We start from the raw sequence: 13,049 nt of genomic DNA, 5'->3' as shown, positions 1-13,049 counted from the left end.
ATGGAATGTACTAAGTATGAGGGACATGCAATAAAACATGAAATATGATTATAAGGGGACATGATTTAAAAACATGATGTGCATGACCAATCTAAACATAATAAAAATCCTTACAGAAGAATCATGAATCATGTACATAGTAAATGCATCTTAAAACATAAGAAAATATTCATAAAACATTTGAAACTAACCTAGTTCATTTTGTGGGATATTTACTATTAATCGGCATAGACCATGTGCACTATAACGTGGAATGTGGTGTCTTGCTCCCACACCAAAAAGAGATATCCTTACTTGCCAAGGAAAATACCTTAACTTCTATCTTAGGGGATCCACTAACTATGTCACTTAAGACAACCTACAGGGGCACGTAGTTAGGGACAAGGATATTGCTACTAGAGAGCCGACCTCTACTAATGGGAGAGCGTCCATATCAATATCCTCTCGATGCTAAGTAAAATACTAACAGGATTAGTCATAAGCATAAACATTTTATTATCCATCAAAAGGCATAACTAATTCACTAATACAAGATAAACACATCATAAAATAGCTCTTTAAACCTTGAGTCATGCATGAGTTAGAAATGTTTTCACAAAACCATGACCCCTTAATGTGAGAAAACCTTTTACAATTGAATTGAGGCCAATCTTAAATCAAAGATCATACGACATTATTTTTCATAAGTCATGCACAAGTTCATAAAAACATCATTCACATCTTCATAGTTTGTTTATGCATTCATGTAAGTTAGGGTTCATAGTCAAAATCACGATCAAAGTATGGGTTCATATGGAATTGATTGGAAAGCATATAATTAAATCTAGATAATCATAATATGATCAAAATCAGACTATTTAACTCATACAAATATAACCCATGAGGATTGACCAAAAACCTAATCAATTTAGGGACATTGAATTAGGGAATTTGGAGAAAACTTTGGGATTCAATGGGTGAATGGAACCCATTAATTAACTCCTTACATACCTTATCTCAAATCTCACAAGCAGTTGATGAAGAAACCTTAAAGACTTGAAGAACCCTATAAATTCCTTCATCGCCTTCAAGAGAAAACCTTTGAGAGGACTTTGGGAATTTTTGGAGAACAAAGGAGAATGGGTAGAATTTGGGAATAAAATAAGTTATACGGTCTTATTTATAGGGAAAGCGTAGTATAAGAATATGGTGCATAAAAAAGACCCAAATACCCTTTAAAATAACTATCGGTCAGCCCTACGGACCGTAGAAATTCTTATCGACCGTACTGGTCAAATGTAGGTCGAGGAACTGGGCCTAAGTCTAGAGAAAAACCTATGACTTGTTTCTATGGATCGTTAAAATTCCTACGGTCCTTCGACCCATCCTTAGAACTCAACTTTCAGCTCAAAATTTCACCACGTCTTGAACATTTCTACGGGACCTTCCTACGGTCCGTAGTTTATTCGAGGAACTGGGCCTAAAGTCTAGAGAAAGTGAGATATTGTAAGCCGCCAACAAAACTTTGGTAAAGACTTTCATAAAGAAATTGAGTATTGCCACTGGTGTGCTACTTTTTACTCGGGCACATGAGAGTAGAAATATCACCGCAAGTTGAGATGTTACTATATTTCAAGAGATCATGTTTATATTTACACTGGTGTAACAACAATCAATTATATCTCCATGTAGCTTCAATACCCAAAGATTAATTAAGCTTGCCCAAGTTGCGCAAGGAGAAGGGAATTTCCAAGTGTTGAACCAATGATGAAACTAGATGTATAGACATGTCCAATACTATAATGTCATCAACATAAATAAAACAAGATAGATTTTTAGCACTCGTGAATCTAACGAAGAGTGAGGAATTCGTTTTAGAGCCTTGGAAACAATGCTCATACAAGGTATCAACCAAACATTTATTACACAGTTGAAAAGCCTATTTAAAGCCATAAATAGAACTCTCTAGCTTGCATCTATAATTAGGATGATTTGGGTAAACAAAACATGGTGGTTACGTTAAACCATGTATACATCCTCCTCTAGCTTACCATGCAAAAACGCGCTAAATATATTTAGTTGATTAACAATTCATCCTTGTGACATGACAATAGAAAGCAATACTCGAACAGTTGTAGGTTGACAATAGAAATGAGAGTATCATCAAAGTCAATTTCAGGGCATTGATGGAAACTCTTGGAAAATCATCTAGACTTATGTCGTTCAATGGAGTAATCTGGATTTTTCTTCGTCTTGAAAATTAATTTACAACAAATTACATTTGCAGCTTGATGAGGTGAAACCAACTTCCATGTACTAGTTGTTATGAGCGCATTATATCCTGCGGACATAGAAGATCATCTCCATTGAGGAATTTTAATAGTGTGAGTATAACATGTGGGGTCAAGACCAAGGTTAGAGGGGCTAAAGAAAGACTGAATACGTTTGGGCTTAAGATTTCCTTTATAAGCTCATGTAAGCATTTGATGACTGCGAATGGGTGTGACTAAATCCAATGAAGTAGCACCACTAGAATTAGAGTCACCTGGATAGTCATAAACAACAACACCAATCAAAATGCAAAGGTATTGAATTTGTGTATCATGTTAGAAAGTACCAAGTGAAACAGGAGAAGCATGTGATGGAGATGATGCAGGAGAAAAGTAAGGAGAGGATGGCAGATGAGTTGAGGTTGATTCTTGGCTTACTAGGGTTGAGGTTGCGACATTGGTAAATGCATGGGTGTAGCTAGACCCATATGAGCAGTAGTAATAACAAGAAATAGGTTTGTGTCAGGCTTAGTGGATGCAATGCACACACCATCGACTTCTTGAAAATGGAACACTTATTCATCAAATAACACATGACATGAAACAAAAAATTTATTAGGGACACGATTATAACACTTGTAGCCTTTCTGAGTGTAAGTACAACCAAGAAAGACACAGGGAGTGGAACGAGGACATAATTTATTTTGTGAATGAGGACGCTGCCAATGGTAGCATAAAGAACCAAAAACACGTAGTTGATTATAGTCATGCTTTTCACCAAGCAAAATTTCACATGGACTTTGATGATTTAATGGAGGAGTGGGCAGAAGATTAATTGGAAAAACAGTCGTTTTAAAAGCATTTGTCCAAAAATTTGAACGAACAGGTGAGTTAAAAAGAAGTGCACATGCAGTTTCAGTGACATGCCTATGTTTTCTTTTTGCACACCCATTTTGTTAAGGAGTTTATGGATAGGAAACACGTTGTGAGACTCCATGTGTGTGCACATAAGAAGTCAAGACTTGAAACAAACTCCCCAGTATGCTTCAAATCGTTTAATGGAGCAACCGAAGATTTCTCAGACAATAAATGAAATTGATGAAAAATATCATGAACATTAGATTTATTCTCAACAATATATATCCAAGAGTATTTGCTAATGCGATAAAAAAATATAAAATAATAACGAAAACCATCACTGGATATTCTAAGGTTGGACCCTAATATCATGACAAATCAAATCTAAAGGACCACATGCATAATATCAAACAGTGAGAAAGGAAAATTATTAATTTAACTCTTTACACAAGCTTGACACAATAAACTACGCAACTGCAAGAGCTATCAAAACCTAAACTATTATTAGAGACTAAGAGATGAACTGTAGAAGGAGAACCTAATTCTTATAAAAATGGATTTAATTGGTTTTCACCAAGATATATTTTCGGAATTGGTTGAGTGCTGTCAAGAATGAATGAAAAATATTTGAACAAAAAAATTAAAAAAGGAATTACAGGAAAGTGAAATATCAATTGTTTAATATTGCCTATTCAAAATAGGATCATTGGAAAGGGAATATATATATGCATTAGAACCTTGATGACGACACTAAAGTGCACATTAAGTGAGTTGAAGCGCTCATCACATTTTGAGCGTCACTTTACAGATTAGGCACTCTTATAGCGAGCATTTGACAACACTACATGTAACTAGGTGTAGCATAATAAACTAGATAATGTTTAATATATTCAGTGCAAGTTATAGGGATATGTAGCACAAATTGTTAGTGTCTAAGATTAGAAGTTGTAATTCTATGGAATTTGACTGTAAAAGGTTTAGGTAGGATCAGTTTGTAAGAAAACGCAGACAATGTTTTGAGCAATTAGATAATTACGGCAATCCATTGTGAGATTAATTAACTCATGATTCAAAGAAGAGTCAAAACATAAATAAATAGGACAGAAGAATTACCATCACAAAACTCTATAGGACAAAAAAACTATTATTTATATAACTCGAAAAGGAAGAAAAACCACTCATAAAACACTACGGTTCCTATCGAACCAAATACAAGGAACAAATAAATACGATGCAAAATGAATAAGAAATCAATACCTGAGTACAACATCATCTCACAATACTGTATCAAGCGATATAGTCACTACCCTTAGTTTCCCTGCCAATCATAAGAGAGACAAGACTCTCCATGAAAGTTCTAATTCTTATACACTTTGAAGTTTTTCCATCAACATTCATCTCTCTCTGTTGTTCCTTTTTCTTATTGTAGATAATCAACTTCGCTTTCCCAGGCGCAGATAATATGATGTCATCATCACTCATTAAACACACGGGTGTGGGACAAAAAGGGAAAGTGTTTCTTACAACACTAAATTTGGTCCACGACTCCACAACCCCGTATTCTTTCATCATCCAAACATCAATTTCATTTTCATTTCTTCTATCACCCAATACACAAAGACAACCTTTAAGAGCCACAATTCCATAAAAGCGCAAAAGAGAAGTAGTAGTAATGGTAGGTATAGGCACCTCGAAGAATTTCTCATCTGTTAGATTAACAGAAACAATTACAGATGGAGAACAATAATATTTACCAACCAGCAAATGCAAAACCCCATTTAGGAAAACCCCAAAACCGTGAATAGGAATTGCACCATTATGAGATATACTCTCAAGTATCCTCCAAAAACCCATTCTCGCGGAGTAGACATCCACAAATGTACATAAAAGGTCACCTTCAAGTACACCTCTATATCAAGAAAGAGTAATAACCTTATAATCATCACTAGCAAAATCATACCCAAGGGCATACGCGGTAGAGGTACCACGCTTTGGAAGAGCCAGAGGAGAGTTTGGAATTCTACGGTATTCTAAGGTTGTGGGGTTGATTAAAAATGCAACATCTTCCTTATTCAACACCAATACCAAGCCATTACATGAACCAACAATTTTTTTCCATTTCCCCTGAAAACTAAGCTCGATTGAAATTGTATCAATTCCATTTTGGGGGTTAGGGTTAATATGAGAAGAGTGAAGGGATTGAGAAACATCAGAGATAAGAATGTGCTTAAATTTTTCATGTTTGTTGGATTGATAATTGAGGTAAGCTTTTATGAATTTCGGGTATGAAAGAAAAGAGCACCACTGCTTGGAAACGCAATGCAATTGACCTACCGATTTTACAGACATCCAGGAGACTATCTCTTCTATCATTTCATCAGGCAACTTTATGCTCATCGCCATTTTTGGGGATTTTGGTTTAAGGGTAATTTCTTGAGCAAGTTTTCCAAAATTTTATCATTTCATGTTATCTTTAAAAGTTACCCGGGCTGAAATCTGTTGGGGCTATATTTGGATCATAACTTAATGGGGAGTTTACATAAATCCCATAAGTTTAGAAGTTAATTACATAGATTTTATAAATCTTACTAGATTTTGGTGTGTCAAGATACATGTATCTCGGGATATATGTGGCCAAAATTAGGTATAATTTATTCTAAATACACTACATCCAAGTGGCTTTGATTGTATCAAGGATACATAAAAAATCCCAGTCACCTCCCGCACATTTCTCCCATCTCGCTTGCCACTCTCCTATGTATCTGGCTTACATGTGAATCACACTAGATAAATGTATTTTAGTGTGTATCTAGCGTGATTCACATGTATCTAGCATAGATGACTATCTCACTCGCCTTCCGCCCTATCACGCTCGCCTCTCTCCCAATCAGTACTTTTGAAACAAGTTTTTATAAAATTTGCAATTATAAAAGTACATTTAAACATTGTTTGCTGAGAACTTCAAGTGCAAATAATTTTACTTACAAATTCTTACCCTTTATTTCCAGGTAAAAATCATGTTTAAATATTATCCAACTAATTCTTATCGAACTTCAATTTGCAGCAGTTTTTTCTTCAACTTTAACAAAAATATATTTTCCAAATACGTTAAGATGTGTTGGATAAACTAATTAACTACATTTACTTTTGCGCAAAATATTAGTATCACTAATTTCTCGATGAATAATAGACTGCATGGGGTAAAATCAGACTCGACCAGATGTCCGAATAACGTGGCAACATGTAGCAGGTATAATTTTAGGACCACATTTCTCCAACATGGCCCCTTTAGTTTTGATAAAAAAAAATTGGGTCTCGAGCCATTGCTAGGTGATTAAACATAGATAAGTTTCTTATATACAAATAACAAAATGTGTCAAGATTCTCGCTGGTTGATTCACAACTAAAGAGTTAGTGGTCAAGAAAAAAACTACTTGCACAACGAACTATACACAACTACAAAGTTTGATGATAATATTCCCTGCTTTCACAAGATGGGAAAATTTGACGTAAAAACAACCTATTAAATATGTACATACTTATTTAGATTATCTTTTCATATAATATTGAGAACTTATTTATTTTCTTATTCTCCGGTTCATATTCTGTTTGCTTAAATCTTTATCATATTATCCTTTTGGGTTTCTTTACATATATCACAAAATCATAACATATATTTGTTCTCTACATTTGTTTACACATATCATCAAATTATCATGAATAAATTAAAACATATGTGGACTTAATAATTGATGCACAACTTCTGCTATGGACTGCTTGACTAAGAGTGGAGTTTAGATTCTTAACGTTCTGAATCAATTTTTTTAAAATGGAAATTCACAAAGACTGGTACTGAGATGCAATTCTTAAATTTTGGGAATTTATGTAGATAAGGTATCACGACCCGATCTCTCGAGTCATGATAGAACCTAGTCTTACCTAGTAGTAAGCAAGTTAATCTGTAACTCAGAACCACAAGTAACGACTATAAGGGTAGAAATAAAGTGTAAGTGGCAATGAAATAACAAAAATAGAGGAATAGGCGGAAGCAAACTATATATATATATATATATATATATACTAAAAGATCCCTCATAGAAAGTGGAAGACACGAGTACAGAGCTACTAAACTAAAAAAGTACAAGTCCCAAAAGTGGACCCAAAATACAAGGCTTATCTAAAAAATAAATAGACAAGACAACAAAATATAGATAGAGTTAGGTAAGTCTAGGACACCATGTGCTCACACTCACCTCTGAATTGAAGCTGCAACATGCTAGAATCTCTGCACTGGTAACTGATACTCGGACCTATATCATGAAATAAATGCAGAGTGTAAAATGAGTACCAAAGAACAGTTACTCAGTAGGCTTCATAGGCCTGTTAAGCAAGAAAAGTAAAATAAAAAAGAAATGCTAGAATAAAAAAACAAACAAAGTAAAAATAGTGGAATTTGAAAAAAATGCAAACGACTGTACTAAGAACAAAAAAGAAGTATAACTAACTAAACCTACCTGAACCCCATAAGCCTAGAACGTACACTTGATACACAAGTTTATGTAAAAACCTGAACAAACCCCCATTAGCCTAATGAGTACACAAAATAGCTATAACTACTAAGAATGGGTTTGGGAAAAACATCTCGATTTCTGATGCTCAACTTTCACTTGTTTACAATTAGGACATTTATCCACAAACTCTGCAATATCCTTCTTCATCCCACTACACCAATAGATTTCCCGCTAGTCACGATACATATTAGTGGCTCCCGGAGAATGGAATATCGAGAACTATGGGCTTCTGACAAGATCTGTTCCCTCAAGTCATCCACATTAGGAACACACAAATGACCTTGATATCTAAGCACTCCATCTCCCCGTTGTAGAAAGCCTCTATGGAATTTTTAAGCACCGCTTCCCTCAATTCAACCAAAATTAGATCCAGACCTTGCTTGGCTTTCACATCCGCCACAAAGGACGATTCTGAACCATTGTGAACCATGACACCGCCTTTGGTAGTTTCTACTATCTGAACACCCAATTGGGCCAATGTATGAACATCTCGAACCTACTCCATCTTATCCTCTTTAATTTGACCAACACTACCCATAGATAGTCGACTAAGAGCATCCGCCACCACATTCGCTTTACCGGGGATGATAGAGAACACTCATAGCAAAATCCTTCTATAACTCAAACCACCTTCTTTGGTGAAGATTTAGGTCCTTCTGACTAGAAACATATTGTAAACTCTTATAGTCGATGAAAACATCGACATGAACACCATACAAATAGTGCTTCCAAATCTTTAAGGCAAAAATAACCGCCACTAGTTCAAGGTCATGGGTAGGATAATTCTTCTCATGAATCATAAGTTGCCTTGAAGCATAGGCAATAACTTTCCCATTTTTCATAAGCACACATCCTAGCCCAATTCTTAGGGCATCACAGTAAACCACAAAACCATCCGTCCCTTCCGGTAAAGTCAACATGGGAGCAGAAGTAAGTCTATCTTTCACTTCTTGAAACCTCTTCTCACATGCTTCTAACCATATGAACTTAGCCTCATTTTGAGTCAAAGCCGTCAAATGAGAGGCAATCGAAGAAAACCCCTCAACAAACCTTCTGTAGTAACCAGCTAAAGCCAAGAAACTTCTAATATCTGAAGGGGAAATAGGTCTAGGCCAACTCTTGACCGCATCCGTCTTCTTAGGATCTGCCTCAATACCCTTACTTGAAACAATGTGACCTATAAAAGCCACATACCTTAACCAAAATTCACATTTACTAAACTTTGTAAAAAGTTGTTGGTCCTTGAGAATTTGCAACATGATCCTCAAATGATCAATGTGCTCATCCTCACGGCTTGAGTAAATCAATATATCATCAATGAACACAATCACAAACATGTCAAGGTATTGTCTAAACACTTTATTCATCAAATCCATAAATGCCGCCGGAGCATTAGTCAACCCAAACGACATTACCAAAAAACTCATAATGACCATGCCGAGTTCGAAATGCCATCTTCGGAATATCACCTTTTTTCATCCCCAATTTGTGATAACCCAACCGAAGATTAATCTTAGAGAAGTAACTCGCTCCCTGAAGTTGGTCAAACAAATCATCTATCCTTGGAAGATGATACTTATTCTTAATGGTCATATTTTTCAATTAGCGATAGTCAATGCACATATGATTATAACCATCCATATTTTTAACAAACAAAACTGGAGCATGCCATGGAGAGATACTTGGTCGGATGAAACCCTTATCCATCAAACCTTTTAATTGTTCTTTAAACTCTTTTAGTTATGCCAAAGCGATATGGTAAGGAGGAATAAAAATACGCTGCGTATCTGGGAGAAGGTCATTACCGAAGTCTATTTCCCTTTTGGGAGGAATATCGGGTAAAACATCTGGGAAGACTTCCAGAAACTCATTAACAACGGGGACCGACTCAAGAATAGGGGTTTTGGAATCTACATTCCTCACCCTAACTATATGGTACATGAAACCCTTAGAAATCATCTTTGTAGCTTTAATACAAGAGACAAACTGACCCTAAGGCATAAAATTCCCCCCTTTCAACTCTAGGATAGGCTCATTCGGAAACTGAGACTACACGGGTTCTACATCAATAGAAGCATAACAAGAGTGCAACCAATCCATACCAAGGATAACATAAAATTCTAGCATATCAAGCTCTACCAAATCAAGAAGAGTAACTCTATGGGAAATTTTCTATAGACCCTCTTAGCCACAATAGAATCACCAATAGGAGTAGAGACCTAAAAAGGTTCTAACAACACATCCAGAAGAACATCAAACCTCATAGCCACATATGGCGTCACAAAAGACAAGGTAGCACTGGGATCAAGTAAACATTAAACATCAAGTTGGGAAGCTTTCAACATAGCGGTAACCATATCGGGAGAACCCTCTTTTTGACCATGAGTCTGAAGTGAATAAAACCTATTTTGCTATGGATAATTCGAAAACGAACAATTTGGACCGGATTAAGGGTAGGGTTGAGCCCTACAAAGACTATCTCCTTCATTCTTAGCAATAGAAGGACAATCTCTTATCTCGTTGTCCATCTTACCACAATCAAAACAAGCATTAGTACCCGCTAGACATTTTCCCTCATGCTTTCTTCCACAGTTAGCACAAGTAGGCAATAGAGATCCACTACCATTCCCTCCTTGAGGCTTAGAGTTAGACACCATATCTTTGTTGGCTCATAGAGGAGCATTAGAAGAACCTTGACCGGAAAACCTTTGTCGAAACCGTGAACGACCACGTCCACCGGACCTAGAGTATCAAGAGTTACCATCATCAATTCTTGCCCTCTTTAGTTCCCTAGACTTCTCATTAAGTTTTTAGTCTTCAATTTGTTGTGCATGAAACATAAGGCGAGAAATATCCATGTCATCGACAAGCATAGAGGGACAACATTCTTTCATAACCAATTCGGACAGTCCTGAAATGAACTTGCTCATTCTAGTCCTATAGTCTGCCACTATAGATGGAGCATACTCTAACAACTATGTGAACCTCAATGCATCTTCTTTCACACTCATGTTCCCTTGTCGAAGATTGATAAAATCAATCACCTTAGCCTCCCTCATCTAAAGAGGAAATTAATTATCAAGGAAAGCAGACTTGAACTTTTCCCAATCAAGAGGACCCACATTTACCGGCCTTGCTTCCTTCCATTGGTTGAACCAAATTTGAGAAACACCATTATGTTAATAAGCGGCTAATTCATCCTTTTCTTCTGGCGTCACTCCCATAAAAGCCAAAGCCTTGTAAGCCTAATCAACGAATTCTTGAGGATCTTCCTCAACCATAGAACCATAGAATTCCAGAGGATTCATCCTAGTGAAGTCTCTTACTCTAGATGCCGCTGTACCCACATTTGGATTCACGGGGACCATAACCTCCCTATTGGCTTGGGCTGTCACGACTTGATCCAACACTTGAAAAGCAATCCTAAACTCTGCAATAGTCACTTACTCGGCCAAAGGGCCAACTGGAGCCTGAGGGGGAGCTTCTTGACCTGTATTCTCTCTCTTATTCCTTCTAGCAAAAGTTCTTCGAGTAGTCATGTCCTGTAGACCATCGGGTAAGGATTAGGAGGGAAACATTATAGAGTCAAACTCTGTCGCACGACTTAGAGTAAAGAAAGAAGTGAAGTTTCTTAAGCATTTTGTAGCCTCTCATTCATAAATGTGGCGCGCTTCACACTTATGAATAAAACTCTACTTGACGTGGTTTTGAGATATCCTAGAACCATTCTATACCTAGTGCTATGATTACCAAGTTTGTCATGACCCAGGGGTACCCCTAGATGTAACATGGCGTACAAGAACTCGAGAGGCCTCATTCAACCCACTTAGCTTTCATCGTCAAGATAATAGAAATTCACAAGAAATTAAAACATTTCAACACAGTCAAGTTTTTCATTTCAAAAGCAGAAGACTAATACACTTGTCTCAAAAAACATGAAGTACAATAAAATATTGGGACACAGCCCATACAACAATGTTCAAAAACTAAAACAAAAGAACATAAGGAAAATAGTTGTCAAATCCTCGAATGCTATGAGGACTCACCAATTTTCAACCTTGCGTCTACTATAGATCCTAGCCACGGGGATGAGATTCGAGATTGCCGGACCCTACATTTGGATAAGAAATGTAGGCAAGAGTATGCGTTAGTACAAGAATGTACTAAATATGATAGCTTGCATAAACATAACATAAAACATAAGCATTAGACAATATAAGTAATAAAGCATCATCAAGGCACATAATAGATCATCATACCATGTGAAGAGTACTTCTTGAAGTAACCTCAATTCATCCTTAGTCAAGACTTGGGTAACCGCATCCACTCTTACTCATCATGGAAGGAAACTCAAGAAAAAATCCAAACTAATCATTCATCATAACATTTTACATTTTATAGCTTACTTTAAAGACATGGGGAATTGCCACTTTACTAACTACAAAAGATCATGGGTACTCGCCTCTTGTCCTTACTATAAAGGATCATGGCTACTCGCCCCTTATCCTTCTTACTTTGGAATCATGGGTAATCGCCCCTTGTCCAATTCATGGTTAGGATCATGGGAAGTTGCCTCTTGTCTAACTTACATTCATGAAAACGTGGGTATTCGCCTCTTGTTCAACTCCATAGAATAAGAATAATCACCTCCTATTCTAAGCTAAGGGATATGGGTAATCACCTCATATCATTCACATTTAGAGGTCATGGGTAATCGCCTCTAGCCTTATCAATTTCATAGTCTTTTAACTTAGATTCATTTTAGGTGAGAAGTCCTTTCAACCTAGAATCATTCAATGTGAGAAAGCCTTTCACATTCATACATAAATGAAACATATGGGAAAATCCCTTCCACAACAATCACCTCAACCATCAACATTTAATCGAATAAGCTTCACTCACAAAGCTATTATTATCATAAATCATCACATATGCTTCAATCTCAAAGCAATTCATAATGTACCTTAAAAATCCTATAAGAATACATCTAAATCTATAATTTCTCCTTTCATAGCATAAAACCAATTTACATCAATTCCTACTTGGAAACATAGGTTACACATGGGTACATAGAAATTCATAATAAAAGCATATAATCCTTTCAATTCATGCATATTCAATCATGATTCTCTCAACTGAATCAATATTCACAAAGATCCACAATTGAAAATAAAACCATAACTCAAATTGGGGAATTCTACTTTTCAATTGGGAGAACTTAGAGGATCCATGGATGCAAGGATTCCATGGATGAAAAGCGAACAAACCTTGCTATAAAATCCCACAAATGATTGAGGAAGGGAGACTTGACCTTAAGCCCTAGCTTCCACCCTTCTTTAAGTTCTAGAGAGAGAAATATTTTTGAAAGGAA

General features: G+C 36.3%; 1 protein-coding gene across 1 annotated transcript; it reads right to left on the bottom strand.

The window, feature by feature from the left end:
* Positions 1 to 4,394: 4,394 nt before the first annotated feature.
* Positions 4,395 to 5,510, bottom strand: LOC107059864 (F-box/kelch-repeat protein At3g06240-like). The gene is made up of 2 exons (XM_015306925.1): positions 5,068 to 5,510; positions 4,395 to 5,016 (listed from the first exon to the last, which is right to left on the bottom strand). The coding sequence occupies exons 1-2, from the start codon at positions 5,508 to 5,510 to the stop codon at positions 4,395 to 4,397; spliced, it is 1,065 nt and encodes a 354-aa protein (XP_015162411.1).
* Between the last annotated feature and the right edge of the window lie 7,539 nt (positions 5,511 to 13,049).

Source organism: Solanum tuberosum, unplaced genomic scaffold (assembly GCF_000226075.1).
Source record: "Solanum tuberosum cultivar DM 1-3 516 R44 unplaced genomic scaffold, SolTub_3.0 scf00001, whole genome shotgun sequence".
NCBI lineage: Eukaryota > Viridiplantae > Streptophyta > Magnoliopsida > Solanales > Solanaceae > Solanum > Solanum tuberosum.
The sequence above is the reverse complement of the archived record's forward strand: the minus strand, read 5'-3'. Positions and strand labels throughout refer to the sequence as shown.

Coding starts and splice junctions, on each gene's coding strand:
- LOC107059864 (XM_015306925.1), bottom strand. CDS start 5,510: ATGGCGATGAGCATAAAGTTGCCTGATGAAATGATAGAAGAGATAGTC. Junction 5,017..5,067: donor TCTACCGCGTATGCCCTTGG/GTATGATTTTGC, acceptor TTCTTGATATAG/AGGTGTACTTGAAGGTGACC.